The following is an 18,177-nucleotide window of genomic DNA, read 5'->3' on the forward strand; positions in this document are numbered from 1 at the left end:
GTAGTTAGCAGAAACAGCAAAATATCGTAATGTTTACATGTTCGTTTCCTACCAACAGAAATGTACTTCGGTCATATTCAAGCTTCCAAAACAAACAACCAACATTTTATTCGTTTATATTTTAGCGTCTCGAATTTCATTCTCATCATTCGTGTCATGCCAGGAAACAACATTCTCAATTTAATTCTACTTTTGTTCTATATTACTCTACAATTCACTGTTATTCTACTACAGTGAATTCAGCTATCTGTTCTATTGCCTCGTTGGTTTCCATCTAATCTTCTTTCTCGCGTCTTTCCATTAATTGGCTTCGACTTTTCATAATAACAAATAGGTTTCGCGCAAAGTTCATACTATTTTTCTTCTAATATAATAAATCAGATTCTAATACTAGTCAAGTTTAACCAGTAAGTGTCTACTTAAATGTCAGTAGGGTGCAATAATAACTCTGATTATTTTCCCAATATTAAATATAGGCTTAGGATAGGAGTGAGCAATACAGATAGTAACACTATATACTAGTTTATTACAATTATTCGTCAATGAATGATGGAGAGTTGTGGAAATTATTTATGTGAATTAAGAATAAAATAGTGTGAAGAACTTTTGGTAATATTTTAAGATAGAGTAATAACGTTTAGTACACCAACTTAATGTAGCATAGGTAGGTATATATACTGCGATATTCGTACAAAACGAAAACCCATTTACGATAGAAATTAAAAAGGTTCGTCCAAATTTTCGAATTACATGAATTTAAGTAATATTACAAAACATTCTACTATACCTAAAAAAGGTTTAAGTATCCTTTTCATGAATAAACGCTAATTTCATAATTCTAAATATTTAACGGTTAATTGGATACGGTAGGAAGGATGACAGTGAGCATTATTATAAGCAGTGTTCATTATTTCAAAGTTAATAAGTTTCAGTTACATAAATGTGCCTTGCAAAAGGTGTAGGTACCAATATATTTGTTAAAATAGTCGTGTGAAACGAAAAAAAAACACATTAATTCTTTGACTTTGTTTACAAAGCTTCAAATATTTTAATTATTCATAATTAGAGCCACGATCACTATGTTAAAATAGGTTATAAATATAAATATCTTTAATAAAACAAAAACAGGCTTGCTAATTGTGGAAGAAGGAGTATGACCAATAATTTGGTATACTCCGTTTCTTGTTGACTGTTCCAAGTGTTATGGCATAAACGGTTCCTCAATTAAGAAACTTTCTTACCAACACAGAAACTAATGGGATGCAAAAAATCTTTTGGAACAGAGATAACATCAGGATAGACGACAAGACATCTGGTAGAAAAAAAATAAGTAGTTATTGTATTCAGGCCAATGGAACTATACCACTAGTAGGTGTAGAACCAAATCTTCATTTAAAATAAATAAGTATATACTCGTAGTAGGCAAATAAAGTATCCTCTATAACAAAACTAGTAAAATCAAAATTAGTAGGTACTCATGAGTTTATAAAAAAAAAAGATTATAAAATACTTTAACGAATATTATAAATAAATGTATCTATGTTTTCGTTACGAGATAATGACATTGCGTTTATTTTATACTCGTGCATCTATTCAATGAAGCAATTATAACTGCCGAAGTAGATATTTAAGTCATTTTTTTTTAAACTAGACTCAATAGAATACTTAATAGATCTTTTCAAGATATAGAGCATTCATACAAATATTTTTGTCCAGTGATGTATATAAATAGTTTTCAAAAGAGATAATCTATTCGCTCCATTCGTGATTTGCTGTTTAATTTATCATATATTATAACTATTGTATATCTATTTATAAAATTCTATAATATCTAAGACACGTGCGTTCAATATTATTTATCATTCAATTCTGTAACAACATTCAAAGTTTATCTAGCGTTTCTTCAGAAAATCTATTTCATGTACATTGTTACGATACTTTCACACTATTCATAATTATGTAGATGCACTAATATTGCATACAATGTTATTGTTTAGAATTACCTTATTGAATACGATATATAAAATGTATATTATGTCTATATTTATGTAGTACATAACAAAAAAATGGTGATTTATTTGTTAAAAAACAACAATGTTTATAAAACTGCAATGTAAAGAAAACTGTTTCAAAAATATATTTTTTATTTATAAAAATTGTGTGACCACTTGCTGACGGTAATCAAAGTAGGTGTACCTATGTATGTAATAGGAAGTAGGTTACAAAAGCATTTAAGTGCCAGAAGTAGGTAGTATGTCTGAAGTTCCAATTAACTTGCAGATATGCCTTTTCATTTAGTTCCTGAATATTTCCAAAATGATATTTACTGAATGATTTTATAACTTAAATGATTGTATGTATGGAAGTTTATTTATTGATTATAAATAAGTAAATGTAATTTTTAAGTCGTGGACAACACATATAAACTAAAATGTATAGATAAACCATTGGCATTTAATCAACCCAACGCTAATACCCAGAAATATAATCTCCTACAAAAAGTAAATACATAGGACACATATTATATAGTCATATTGAATTCTTGTACCCACTGGTACTAGTTATTGTGACATAATAGTAATCTTATTACATCATTATGTGCCCAGTACGGTGAGTAACAGCTTTGTAGGCATTCTTGGTGCTCTATCTTAAACATCTGCAATATATATAACTATTTCTATAAATTCTCAACAGTATATACTCCCAAAATAACATCTACAGACAAAAAGACTTTCACTGATATTTTGTGCATTCGTTTTCATGTTAATTTCCCTGGAGGCATACTAAGTTACATATAAACTAACCTACACAATTTAAAATATATCCAAAATCCATTCCTAATAATATTTAGCTTCATACTTTTTACTCGAGCTTAATGTATAATTTGAGTACGAAAATACAAACACGTAATGTCAGTTTTGGGTGTGTTCAATTTGGTTATTGTTTAAATACGTTACAATTAATTTATCGTAGTATTGTGGAACAAGCGTGTTCATTTAGTGTAATGCAGTATCAATATAGATACCCAGAGGGAAATTCAGAGTTTAGAAGTTGAAATGAAGGACAGTGTTCAAGTCTTTTCATCTTTAGTTTAAATAAAAAGGAAAGTTTAAAGCCACATTAAAGAAAAATAAAGAAACGAATTGAGGTCGTTGATAGTGATAGTTAGAGAAAGACTAGTATAAATTGTCACGTAGAATAGTTTAGGAATACTATTGAAAGTTTTTAGAATTTGCTAGGAAAAGACTGTTATCTTAGTTTATTTATTTAATACGTATTCTATAAAAATATTAGGTGTATCTGTTTATATAAGACAACTGTATTCGGATTTTGCCTTAGAGGAACCTTTACTCGAGGTCAGGTCAATTTATACTAGTCATCATCTGATGTCTCAGATAATGTGTCACTTATTCAGCATGTATTGGTATCGTTACATTTGGCATTTAGTACTCCTAGTGTAACTCTTCAACAAATAAAATACTTTTCATCCTTTCTTGAAAAGAATTGAATAATCATGAATTTGAAGCAAAATGTGGTCACAGCTAACTGTGATTTGTTTTAAATGTGACTTATTTAAGAAATTGTGGAACTACATATAATTATATTAAGATGTCAACTAAGATACAGTAATTTCTTATACCTATAATGTCTTGAACTTAATTACTAGTCACTAGACAAATATTTTAGAATTTCGTTTCGGAGAGACGTAGCCGACGTCACATCGTAGACCCTACTTTCAATATTTTCCACTACCAGCATGCTACCTTATTATATTATAATTATATTCTATTATGTAATACAACAGACTTTCGTAGTCATAATATAAATGCAATAAAATAAAAATGTGAATACATAGATTACACGGTGCCTTATATTTGAGTGCTATTTATTATATGAAAGTGTCAATAAGATTATTTACATTACGAGCTAAAATATGTCTAAAAAGTATTAGGTACTTTTTACGCCCAAATCTGGGATATCCAAAAAACAGAATCTACGTTTTGTCTAAAATTTGGAAGTAAGTATACAAAATGAACTTGTTTTTAAACAGCGTTTTTGTCTAAAATCAGGCTCATTCCAAAAGGTAGGTATAGTCTACGTAATTTATGGCTACAATCTGGATTAATTGAAAATGCATTATCTACACTTTTACCTGAAAGTTTAAGTTCGAATATACAGAATCTACGTGTATTTGGCAATAAAATTGTATTGAAGAAGGTATGAAATCATTTTTTAAAGAAGCTTTTATTAGAATACATACATTACCTATATTATATAATGACTTTATTTTTCCTAATTACACCTTTAGAACGCTAACATATATTTAATATGTATCACTAAACGAAACTTAAAGTAATATAAAATTTTTAGCTTGAGGATATCGTGCTCTAGTAGTAACCGCACTTTATGCCGTGCAATTTATGCATATAGTTGTTATTCTCTATGAACAAAATGCGATTAGGTAACGGTAAAGGTGGACTGCTGAAGCCGAGTACACTGCATGTGTTATGAAATAAATTGTCTTGTAAGATATTCAGCAGTACATCTTCTGTCTTTTGTTTCATAATTAAATAATTACATAGTAGTTCTCAATTTTCTACTCGATTACATTTGCCATTATTTCTATAAATGTTCGAATGTCCATTCCTATAAGTCGATTTATTTAAATCTATATACGTTATTGCAATTTTGACGTACCATTTATGGTGTATGTGTATGTCAAGAACTTAACCATTAAACGTGTTGCGCACAACAAATCCATTGCGAGTCGTAGCTGAAGACAGGAGCCCTGCTTGTCAGATATTCGAGGGTGGGACAGTCATCAAACGTTGTGAACATAGGAACAGATATCCGACGCCAGCCACTGTAGCAGTGTAGGCCACGAATAAGATTCCCATATTGACAACGCGTTTCTAATGCTCAATTATGCTTCAACTACTGCTTTAGTAGAGTACTAGCGAGCAAAAAAAGCTAATTCATCTAAACTGAACTAATTTAGGAAAGCATTGCATGGACTATTGTGCGGCTAGTTAAGAAATAGCAAATATTCTCAGAGGTAAAACTATTTAAATAGAAGACTAAACTATGTTTTTACTTATCTAGGACATACTGTTTACGATGAAATACAAATCATTAGTACTAATGATAATTAATCAGAATCAAATGAATGGGCTCTATCATGTGTAGGGCAACTAATGCAGGATTGTTCCTCGAATGATATTCCAGAAATAAATCGTAGTTTAATGAACATGTTTTTATAAGTTGCGTGGTTGGTGTGTCGCTCAAAATTCTACAAACAAGAAATCCTCAGCAATATCGTTGATTGAAATATTCGAATTCATCATTCAGGTTTTGATACGATTGCCTAAGACGTTTCTAATGAACATTGTCTTTAATCACTTCAATTAAAAATGAACCTTCAATTAACAATATTAGTGTTATTTCACACTGCATGACGTGTGTGTAGGTAACCGTTATCAAGCTTGAATTTACAAAAAAATTAGGTTTGTGTAGATATTTTTACATAGTTTATGGACTGCCGGTGACGTGTGCTGACGATAGAATAGAAAACATTAATCACTACTCTTCACGTTGGTGTCAACAGAGACCAACAACAGCGCTCTTTGAATAATCTTTTAAATTACGATCTCAAACGCGCCTACCAAGAATGGAGATTATGGCAACCCCTCTTATTGAGAAGAGGCCCATAGTCTGGCAGTGTCACGGATGTGTAACAATGTGTGTGCTGCTGCTGGCCATTCTAATAATAGCGGCATGAAGGCAGAAAATATTTTTTCAAAACGTCTTTTATGTATCATTCGCGTGATATAGCGTCTGCATACTTCTAGATAACTTGTTTGCGAGTAGAAATTACCTAATCATTATTGTAACGAAGTTCAAAAAACATGAAATAATAATCCAGAAGCCTTATTTGACAAAGTCGATGTATTGCAAAGGTACAATATGACAAGAGTGGGAACATACATGCTGGGTTTAGATTAGATTAACATTTGGCGACTGCATGCCTCTAATGGAACTGATCTGCTCCGATATAATGATGGAAATAAAAACAGATTTATGATAACTTGCTAATATTTACCTGCTCCGATTAGCGTAAGGATATGTTCTAAATGTTCTGAATGCTGCTGATTTCTGACTTATTTATTTCATGATTTATTATTCAGAGATAATAAAGTAAACAATATTAATTAATATCAATATCAAAACTCAACACGCATTCAATGATGTGAAGCAAAATCACTTGCTCAAAACATTCATTAATAATTTACAAGTTAGAAAATAAAACTACTGTTCCAAACAAAAATAGTTTAGGACATTGGAATGGTTTGCAACTACAATTAAAAAATAAAATTCCTAATGATATTATCACAACGATATCAGCAAAGAATAAACGAATCACTAAGTTTATGTTATAATTACAAAATTTTACTAAAACTAATTAAATAATTCAAGCTGAGAAATTTGAGCATCAGATTCGTATTACTACGGATTTATCGTAATTCCACTCATTTTACCACTTAATAATAATAATTTGAAACCATAATGAAACTTTGGTTAGCAAAATACTATTCCCCGCTTGTCAAATTTAGGAACATCTGTCTACCTACATGAGGAATAACGTTCTAGTCCATTTATTCGTTTATATGTAAATCATAAATTCATATATTTCTCAATCCCATAAGCTGCACATACATTTGTAACCAACTTCGTGCAGTAAACGAGCCTAATATTTACAAATACAAAACTAATTCAATTTAATTTTAAACTACGGCCAGACATAAAGTAAAGCAGTAAATCCTATTTTCTAGACCTGGTTTCCATTATCAACCCAAGAGTAGATCACGTCGTTACACATGACATCTAAATGACACAAAACTTCAGTCGTTTGGATTCTACCTTAGACTCCAAGAAAAATATGTAGATCTTATGCTAAATCGTTCGTAATTCATATTTCCGAGTCTTACGTATTTACAACATTTATCACGTTACATTTAGTACATTATGTATAGATTATCTACAAATTAATTTCGAAAAACGACGAGATTGTTTCGTTACGCTGAAATCTAAATACAATTATGTTTTTCCTTTACTAAAGAGGGGAATAATATGTGTATTTAATAAATTGTTTCAAATTATTATTGAATACGCTAATGTGAGAAAATAAGTGGATTATGTACAGCGCCCTCTATTTATCCTCTTCCAGTAGAACCAGATCGTCAGCCACGACGTCGGATACGTGAAGGTATATGATCCAGTACATGAGGTTAAAACATACGAAGCAGACGGGGAACACTATGCGAGAGTACTTGTCGATGTCCGAAGGAGTCATGCCGAGCAATTTGCTTATGTCCTGGAAAATTAAAACAATTTTCTAAGAATACGATCAGTGCATGTTATACATATATGGTACCGTACATATAAGTGTAGAGATTACTGGTAACACGATGTATTCCTCTTAGAATATTATACATTGTAGATGAGATCAACATGTACCTTGAACGTATTGGTTACTGAGTTATTTGAAAATTTGAACTTTATTTTAGAATAACCAGATTTGACGTTTCAACATGCAAAATATTGAGCTTCAATAACTAAGGGAATGGAATGTAAATGGAAACGGAAGAAAGACTTTGAATATTTGACAATTCTTCAATTTTATACTAAAATCTATCAAATGTCAATTTTATCATTATTTATCATGAGAATATATGGCTATTTTTCGTAAAATGCTTAAGGTATTTAAGTTTATACTAGATACAGCTTAAGTTTAAAGTAGGTATAATCTTTTTGTATATTAGACATAATTTGTAAACAAATCCATATTTATTTTCTATGAAATACCGTTCTATAAGACAGGATGTGATATTTCAGTAAATTTTCCATTAGAAGAGATAAATCACGGATCATTCTTAAAATAATACAAAATCGCTATTAACTCAGAAACCACTCAATTTGGGATACAAAACTGATTGAGTATCATTCCTAACAGGAATCCGTGACCAGTAAACCCTTGAAATATTACAAATATCATAAAAATCGCAAGCGCTCAGCATATCTCTAAAAACAAGACGCATAGCCTTATCGCAAGCATATTGTTCGCTTATTAATTAAATAATAATTAAAAGTTCACATGTCCAAATGGATCATGGCAATATTCACCTTGCCAGGATGTAGGATATGCGGAGGAGGTCCTGGGTTTTCTTCTTCAGCTCCACTGCGGCCACCATTGATGGTATTCTCTAGAGTACCGCCTTTGGAATGAGCTTTGGGGTCGTGTACTTTAAAACGCACCTCCTGGAATACATATTTGGACAGTTGGATACACTGCAGATTTTCAAACTAAATAACAATTATAAACACAACTAGTTTACCGATGGTCTTCCAGGTGGGCACCGGCTGAGGGTCCCCATTTTAGACAGCGTGTGTGGGTCGCCAACAGGGGGACAATCAACCGGCATCTTTTTCTCAGAGGCGATTTTCTGAATAGCTACAAATCTTTGTTTTCTCATCTGTATTCTTTTGGCCATATATCCCACAGTAGCATATTCTGTAAAGATGAGAGAAATGCATCCATAACGAAATATTTAACAACTTACTGGTGCGACTATCGCTATGCACATTCGCATAAGAGAATAATCTTAATTCGACTTACTTGAACAAATCGCCTTGCAAATGTTATAAATATAAATTAATAATAATATAAGTACATAAAATATTATTACCTAGCAAGCTAGCGAAGACCATCACGAAACAGGTTCCCAAATAAACGTCGATGGACTTGACGTACGATATCTTAGGTAAAGCCGCATTCGTCGACGACATGAGCGTTGTCATCGTCAACACAGTGGTAACACCTAGAGCTACTCGGGCCGGTGTGGCGTTCCGGTTCAACCAAAATGATACCCATGATATGATGACAATCAAACCAGACGGAATATAAATTTGAATCAGGTAATATCCCATTGATCGAACAAATTGAATTTCACATGCCAATCTTGAGTAATTTCCTGTAAAAGGTTTTCAATAAATGAGAATAGGAATGCTACAAATTAACAATTACACACAAATTTATTGTCTAAAAATATGAGTATATCGAAGAGTCAATATCATAATAATCATCATAACGGAATGACATTATTTCAATAAACGTAAGAACAGACTGTGTCTATGTACACTTCGACTTTTAGGAGATTACGTTGATTTATTACGCTTTTTGAACTTTGGAAAGTATTCCAGATATTAAAAAAACTTAATTAACCATACAACATGACATAAAAACTATTTCACACCACTCATAGTGTTTTGTGCAATAATACAAAAGCAGGACGTGATAAGAATCGTGGCTGTTTCTGTCCAGTGTTCCACGTAGTGGTGTCTCATTTATATTTTCTTTGTTCCCTACATAGATTCCCCTGCGAACCCAAGTACCTGTAGTAAGGGAGATCTCCATAGCTCGTTGGCGATGGCCCAGCACCTTGAACTGCGGCAGCGACACCTCGCTGGAAACACCCACAGAGTTGGGCCCCTCGTTCCATTTGTATCTGATGTCCCGCATGGTGTAGCCGACTGTGCGCAGCGGACATTATAAATGAAACAACCCCAGGCCCATCGCAATGGGTTTTACAACACGAATTGTCTTTCGGTTGGGGTAAGAGCAGGGGAGTCGCGAGTTCGGATTCGCGCGTCTCGTCGTGCGATTGTCGTGTTATGTTTAGCGTGTGTGCTTGTGTCGCGGTTACAATCGTCTGCACACGGGCTGAGGGAGACGGGGTCGGTGGCGGAGTTATGGATGTGCTGTGCTGGGAGAGCGGCTATTGCGATCGGTTACCTGTCGTCAATGTAACAACAGTGGCGCGCTGCCGGTGGCCGAGCACCCGGAACTGCGGCAGCTGCACCTCGTTGCTCATACCGACGCTGTTCACCCCATCTTTCCAAAGGTACCGAATGTCTCTCATTGTGTACCCGACTCCGGAGACATGCCAAACACACAAAACGCTATCACTTACGCTGCGAAGCATCGCGTTTCCCTCACGCGGCCGCGCCTGTGTCGAGGATGGGTTCAAGTGGCGAGACGTAATTAAGCCGAACCCAGGTACTTCCAGAATAAATACTATATTACACTTGGTTCGACTTAATTGGATGATAAAAAAAGATTACTACTACCTACAAGGGTGACAAAGACCACAAAAATAATCGGGTAAATATTAACTATAATTTAAAAGATTTCCAACAAATAATATAATAGTTTTACTAAAATGAAAATAGTAGATAACTATAGTGCAAGCATTAAAATGTAAGGTCATGCAAGTGCGGTGACTGTAGGGTGCGTGTGATGAGCGAAAGCGGCGGTGGTGCGAGGGTGTGTAGGGTGTGCGCCGAGGCGCGTGCGGTGCCTTGTCTGCGGCACGGCCCTCGGTAGTTGTGCAGACCCCGCGGGCGCCACCGTCCCCCGCCTCCTTAAACCCGCTCAGCATGTCGCAGCGTCGATGTCTCAGTATCATTTCGTATGCTAAATGCTCGTGAGAACAAAGGCTTACTATTGACGAGTCTGCCTTCTGCGGGTGCTGTATGCGAGAAGGAGACGTTCCAACTTATGAAAACACGAAACGCACGTGTCGACGATTATGTAGTACGCTTGTGCTCACAGGGTACCCTGAGTAGCATCTGTGACGCAAGAAAGTGTTCACAACACATCTGTAAGCCTAGTGATAGGTTTGCATCGTGGTAAAGAATCAAATTAATGATTGCTTTGGTGAGCACAATACACACGTATACGTTTAGTAATATTGTTTTCGACTGTTTTGTCATCTGTAACTAAAAGTGCCTGGCACTGCATTTGTATTTTTTCATTGCGGTCGATATTTTGCGATTCTTAAAAACAAAATTACATTGTTGCAACTGACACACAAAGCGTGCGGTTGTCCAGCAACACTCTGATAGTAGCTAAAACATTAAGTATCAATATTGTATTATCAAAGGTAGCATTTTGTGATAAATATACATGTTTCTCAACAACACACACATTGGCGTACAAGAATACAAATTAGTGCAGATACTTACAACTTTCGATCTCAATGTGACACAACTGCCGATCCATTGGGAAGTATTGCAGATTCATAGGACACGAAGCTGTAATCGTCAACCTAAAACACATATGTAATATTATAATTTTTGTAACTGCATTAATTATGTTTGACTTAACAATGCCACTACTACCATAATGTCGGAGGTTTTACCTGATACTTCTAGTTATAGAGCCAGAGTAATGAATACGTATGAATTCGTTGCTTGTTGTTGCTATATGGAAATAAGATTGCTTTTCGTTTACAAAAAACGTGTCTGGCACCCATATATTCTTTATGAACTCCGAGCCCACAGATAATGTCTCAACTCCTGTTCTTTTTTTGTAAGCTAATCGGGGGTCGGTCCAAAATTGTCTGAAGTAAAAATCCAATGTGAAATCCTGAGAAAAAATCATAGTCATTAAATAAAGTTTGCACGTCGCATCGATACTAATAATGTAATTAAAACAAAAAGAGTATGGATTTCAACTGAAATTATGAGTAATTTTGGCAAAATTAATGGTAGGTATCGTTTTATGGTATGTAACGAGTTGGCTCAACATTCCAACTAAACAATTGAAACTGCATGTATAAATGTGCAGCGGGAAACGTTGGATATCCATATCATTTACTATTTGTAGTCAGTGTTTCACTGGACTTAAAACTTTAGGGTAGTTGGTATGTACACAAATAATTTTATTATTGGGTAACTATAAATTAACAACTAACATCTGCATGCTTTGTTCCAGATATATTCATCCTACACAATGTCTTAGTATAGATACACTGCGGTAAATGTTCACAAAAGGCTAATTAAATATAATTTTTAAATTGAAAACAATAAAGTCGAAGCTTAGTTCTCGTGACTTCGGACAGAAATAACACTGGAAAATATATAGACACTGCACTACATTGAAAAGTTAAATTGAGCGATAAGCTTTAAACAGTTATGAAAAAAATAAAATGTGCAGAGAGTGTGATAGTGACATGAAGCCTACAGAACACAGGTGAGGTCTAATAATGAACAGGGATGTGGGTGCTCTAAGTGATAGGAGAGGGCGAGGTGTGTGGGCGGCGGCGAAGGCGGACACCCACGGCTCGATAGAGGCAATCCTCTATTGACTCAAGCTAACAAGCCGGTACGTATACAAGTTGCCACCAACAAAGTTCGGACCAGGTATGTGGAACAAATTACGTCCATTATGAGGTCGAATCGAGAGTTTGCGGATTGTGAATTAGGCAACCTCCCCACCCTGGGCCATGGGTCACGTCTCATTGTGACCTTCCCAACCTTGATTTGGTTTCCACTTCAGGGTCCTTCACCCAAACATACGCCTAGCAAGCTTACACAGTTTGACATATTGGAAAACCGAATTCGGTTTTTTTATTCTGACCATCGAACTGCGCAAATATATATAGGGATATCAGTATCAAAAACAGCAAACTCACGAAAGCGGTACTAATAAAATAAGGTCAGATAGTATCGATGTTCCAAGTCACTGGAGATATTAGAAAGTTACAATTATGTTGGCAATATTTCAGTAAATACACATAATACGTACATTCACAACAAACTACAAAAATGAGTCACGATAAGAGTTATACAGTCGTCGCAAGTCCACAGAGCCTGAACACATTTAATGTACGTTCTAATTAAATGTATTTTGATATCATGCCTTGGTTGTTTTAATAAAGGCCACCTTCATTGCCATTTACAATAACATTATTCTACTGTTTGTAATATACTTTTACTTTTTCATTATTTCTACGCCAAACCTCAGCGAAGAAAGTGATGATATTCTGTTGGCTAGATATTTAATTGAAATAATATTGTAAAAAAGAAAGAAAATAATATATCTTTGAAAAGTAGAGTTGTACACAAAAGTTGGTGGTAAATAAGAACTAAACAAAATACAACAAATAAAAGTATTTCAATATGTGATTTAGTTAGTAACGAAAGGAAATAAATACAATAATAGTTAAATAGCAAATGTAAAAGTAAAGTAATCAGAGGACAGACGTCATCACTTGATATGGCAGCAGCTTTGGAGTTACGAGTACTGCAGGACACACAACTGGATAATTTTAAGGTTCAACGGGTTGCCTTTCTTATTATGATCTCATTAGTAAAGGACAATGCCCATCAGACTACAGCAGCTAGTCTGAAGTGGAATTTATCCTGTTAAGATACAACTTATACTTGATAATATTCACATTAACAAACGTGTGAAGCCTTGGCTTTTTTATATTAGAATAAGAAATGGTTTGTTCCTATTTTAAAAAGTTAAATAAGTGTATCAAGATTTTAAATGATGAAGCTCCAATGAAATGTCTGTTTTCATAGGTACTACGCATAATGGTTATGTAAACTATCGCCATACCACACCATTAATATAAAATAATTATCAATCGACGAAAACAAATGATGATAAATAATATTTTTGTTTTGTTCATATTTGATGTTATTGGTGAACATAGTTAATGTTATTTCTTATACTTGGGCAATAGTACAAATGGGCATAGTCCTTTAAATTTTTTGATATAAACGAGTTTACCAGGAAACATAATAAGAAAGCAAGTGGGCGGACAAAGGGCGATCTGCTCCACCAAACGCGGACATGCTCGCAGCCTCGTGTCTGGGGCTGCTCGGTCGCAGCGGCGCAGCGCGCGGCCGGAGCGACCGAGACAAGCGTGAGCTGACAGTGGCGAGTACCATGAGCACTTCGGAGACGGAGCTGATAGAGAGCACATACATGGTGACGCCCACCTCCACTGGCGGACCTGCAATCAAGCCCAATCGTGAGTCGCGCGCGCGCCTCGCGCCGTGAAAACCAAACCAGAGGACGGTGACGTGCCCCATCGCCGGGCGAGCGGAGCAGAAGGGACGCGAGAGGCGCGGGGTGCCTGCGAATGTCTAGTGGGTCGCTGCTGTGCACGAGGAGTGCGGGCGCGGCGTCCCGGCCAGCCGGCTACGGCAAGGCCTCGCTACTCGCGCCTACACCCATCGAATGCAATCGAACCGTGGACACGGGTGCTACGATGAACGGTTTAATGCTGGTGATAATGCTAAAGGATAATCTTGCTATGTATGCGTTGTGTCTTAAAATTGCTTTGAAAATAAGATACCATTTTCACTTCAGACAGAGAGCTGATGGAGAGCACGTACATGGTAACCCCCACTTCCACGGGTGGTCCTGAAAACGACACAATACACAACACATAACAAGTGTAAGTTATCCGTTGTAATTACTGTTTGCGAGTTACCGTAATGAGCTCTCCAATTAATGCAAATACATTTTAAGCACTGTATCATATTAATTGAATTGACACACAACGAGGGGCGTTTACTACTTTAGCAAACACATGAGATAGTTAATATCGCGCGCCGGCGACATTATGCACGTATGAGTTATGGCGGACGACGGAAAGTAGTTTCTGTAGATTGCAATGGAAATTATTTACATCACACGACATAACATAAACACTAGATACGGTAGTACGACAAAATATCATGTACACCCATTTGCAGAAAAGTGGACTTGACTCTATAAAAAAATCATAGGTAAATCTATTTACCTATTTCGACCCTCTAAATTAATTACTCTTCAGAGAAATATAAATATTAGAAATATTCGAATTCGTATTGGAACGTGGAATCAAAGTGGTATAGAATTTATGATACGTGACAATACGTGATCATTATTTATTTACCTTTAGATTGTATTTTAGTCTTTAGATCACATTACTAACCATATTTACTAACTGCACAGTAAGTACCTACACCTACATTTCCCCAACGCTAATTTGAAGTTATACAGACAAGTGCCCACTGCCTATAGTTAAGTGTTTTAACCGCAAATTCAATTTTAGTAGATTGAAACTAGTTGGTTGGAAAAGGAAGAAAATATAGCATAAATCAAATTACTCAAATTATTAAAGTTTTTTCTTTTAAACAGTAAAAATTCTGGGTCGCAAATATCACCTGGTTATATTATAAAATTACACCAGTAGTAATATTATTATTCTACTAACACTTTCAAGTTATATTTTATAAAGCAACCTAATATTTACATTATCCGTAATAATATACATGGATTTTACATAGGTTTCAAAATAATAAAACTTAACGTTACGTCTTGGAGACAAACGTCGATTTTAACTCTTCTAGTACTATTGCTCCCATTCCTATTGGTTATTACTGGGTAACAACAAAGCGTACGAATGGTCGGACGGTAAACGGTCACTGTAGCCTATACACATCTGCAACTATTGCTAACAGCAAGACAATGGATAAACCATTTTGAGCCAAGTCCCAATAACACATTGCCTGTCTAGGGGATCCGCCCAGGTAAATTTGGTTGACGGCTCTAGACTGACTAAGCAGCCAATCAGAAATACAACAATAAATTTCACTTAATCGTGAATTTTCAAACGTTTTAGTGACAAGGTTCCACGGCAATATGCCTCCGTGTTTAACAACACTTCATTATTTTAATCATTAATGTGATAATTCACAGCTAATTAATTATTTCAAGTCAAATCAAAGTTTGAATACTAACCTCCATAGTTTGGTCTTACTCTTTTGTCGTAACTTATACTAAATGAATCCAAAATGGCTGATATATTGACATCACCGAACATCCCTCCCCCACCGGCGCCCCTGAAATAAAAACATGTCATTTAAAACACAATTTAGTGCCACCCCGTTCGAATAGATACGAACAATAGAAAATTGTTATCAATAACGTTGATTGGAAACTGTTCGACGGTTTTTTTGTTTCGAAAATGTTTTTCTGGTTATGCATGGTGACAATGTAAGGTTGAATTTTAGTACTTTTTTAAGAAACATCTCTTTATAACGCACACCTTATATAAGTCCTCATTACTTTTAAAAAAATATAAAATCTACATACAGTAAAAAAAATATTTCTATCCGTATAAGAGCCAATCTGAATGAAACTTAACAAACCGAGAATGTCAACCAAACGTATATGACTTGTTTGAATAAGCTCTCTCGGGCATGAGTGCAGAGTCAAATAACAATATCTGTGACTGGATGGGTGCAGTCACGAATACACACAACATTTAGTAGAATGTTCCCTTTTAATATCAGAAGGGGAAGACCGAGAGTCACATAATTTCCATATACTGCACACAGTTTTAGACTGTGAAATTAAAAAGTGGAAATCTCAATATTACTTTGCTCAACCCAATATTGGAAACCGAGACCAAGACCAGTAGTCAACCAATGAGAACAAACAACCAACAAGAAGTGTATCGATGTATCTATTAATACTTTATTAGATTTAGTAAAACTTTAACAAAGTGTAACCGACACCTTTCAAATACCTCAAACAGTAAAGCATACTGCTGAAAATAATTTATGATTCTAACTGTCGATAATTATAGTACACTGACATACAATCAGACAGTTCATTGGAACCTGTCAACTGACTCAGAGCTAGAAATGTGCTCGATTAAAAAGGTATTGTTGATTTAAAACATATATATATGTTAGCTATGGCTACAGACTCACTCCCTTTTACATCGGACTTATAACATAAATGGTGAAAAGTGGATGTACATTGTATAGCGGCATTACGTGCTGTAATGTGCATCTCTGCCTACCCCTTCGGGGACAAAAGGCGTGACGTTGCATATATATCTTAGCTATTTAGTGATAGGAAGAATTAAACGAATATTAGGGACACATATACACATACATTATAATTACACCGAGGCCAGAAAAACCGAAACTAGCTTTTCACGCCAGCTTTACCGACTGGATTTAGCTTTGCCCTTGTCCCATCCCAAATATATATAAATACATAAAAAGAAGATAGGTTTAAAATACAACATACATACATATTTAAAAGATAAACAGTATACCAGTATTATTGTATTATAAGTAAGTATTAATTCTTCATGAATGTTTTTCTGCTCTTCCTTTAAACAAATTTTCACACATTTTCCGCTTTTTGTTAAAAATGTTTGTACAGTGATAGCGCTAAAGAACAGTTACGAAAAACTGGCACCAGTATCGTGGATATTGCAATAGCCTATTTTCCTAAGTGTTGTATATTGCTGCAAGCTGCGGCATTGCAGATATTTTGTGAACTTCTGATAAATGCGCAGAAAGATTATTTGCTGCAGTGAAGCGGGTTGTACGGCCCAAGTCTATTTAATATTTAATTTCTTTGGCTAATTACAAGGAGACTTATACCATGATTGTTATGCTTAGCAGATCAAACTACCTATACATTTGGACTTCCTTTCCACAGCACCATCGTATTGGTTTTACCACCCACAAAAATCACGAAAACTACACCCATAATGAAAAGTTAAAAAATATCCACATTTTTGGTTTTAGTGTCTTACTATTACACTTCTACAGTTTTATAGAATAGATGACATTATCAAACTATAACAATTGAATAAATATTTAATTAATGCAACTGTCTTAATATTACAAATGCCAACAGGCCTGCTAAGTCCGCATAGTTTACATCGCCAACTATCTGTCTCAAATATTAATTGAAGTGGCCTACTTATTTCGGAATATCTCGAAACCATTTCATGAAGCGGTGCACTGAATATTTTAAATAATATGATACTTTGTATATCTCATATTATAATAAATTATCATAATTATGTATGGTTGTCTTATTCGTTTTTGTAAGCACATCTACACAATATATTTCACAACCATTCTCAGAAATACTCTGTATTGTGGATTAAATGTATTATTATTGGTATTTTAAACGATATGCACCTGCACATCATTTTTTTTATCTCAGTGATTAGGTTGATTTCCTCAAAATTTTACCATCACTGTCTGGAAGGAATTCTCAACAGATTTAAATTGCGACGATACGTAATACTATTATTCATGTTTGTATTCAGATATTTCAGATCCATTTTAAGTTCAATGTTTAACACAAAGTCACTACAACAGTCACCAATATATTAAAAATAAAGCGTAAGTCGCACTAGGATTGTCTCTTGTGTACGTATTTCGTGTTTGCCTTTACCAACATTTATTAGAAATCCACTCCAGATCCGAAACAATGATTTACGGATCACGCAAACTGTT

At 34.7% G+C, this 18,177-nt stretch overlaps 1 protein-coding gene across 5 annotated transcripts in view; it reads right to left on the reverse strand.

The window, feature by feature from the left end:
* Positions 1–477: 477 nt before the first annotated feature.
* Positions 478–18,177, reverse strand: part of LOC118273029 (gamma-aminobutyric acid receptor subunit beta) — a 30,748-nt gene continuing 13,048 nt past the window's right edge. The window contains exons 2-10 of one of the 5 annotated variants that reach the window (XM_050704149.1): positions 15,644–15,744; positions 13,798–13,865; positions 11,259–11,485; positions 11,083–11,165; positions 9,851–9,988; positions 8,745–9,029; positions 8,394–8,569; positions 8,182–8,316; positions 478–7,372 (exon numbers count right to left, since the gene is read on the reverse strand). In XM_050704149.1, the coding sequence (XP_050560106.1) occupies positions 7,208–7,372; positions 8,182–8,316; positions 8,394–8,569; positions 8,745–9,029; positions 9,851–9,988; positions 11,083–11,165; positions 11,259–11,485; positions 13,798–13,865; positions 15,644–15,744 (1,378 nt within the window). In that variant the 3' untranslated portion in view covers positions 478–7,207. Of the gene's footprint in view, positions 7,373–8,181; positions 8,317–8,393; positions 8,570–8,744; positions 9,030–9,450; positions 9,589–9,850; positions 9,989–11,082; positions 11,166–11,258; positions 11,486–13,797; positions 13,866–14,210; positions 14,279–15,643; positions 15,745–18,177 lie in introns of those variants that run through there. The other 4 variants (XM_050704148.1, XM_035589899.2, XM_035589818.2 and 1 more) reach the window with 4 other exon arrangements.

The sequence above is a fragment of the Spodoptera frugiperda genome, chromosome 25 (genome assembly GCF_023101765.2).
Source record: "Spodoptera frugiperda isolate SF20-4 chromosome 25, AGI-APGP_CSIRO_Sfru_2.0, whole genome shotgun sequence".
NCBI lineage: Eukaryota > Metazoa > Arthropoda > Insecta > Lepidoptera > Noctuidae > Spodoptera > Spodoptera frugiperda.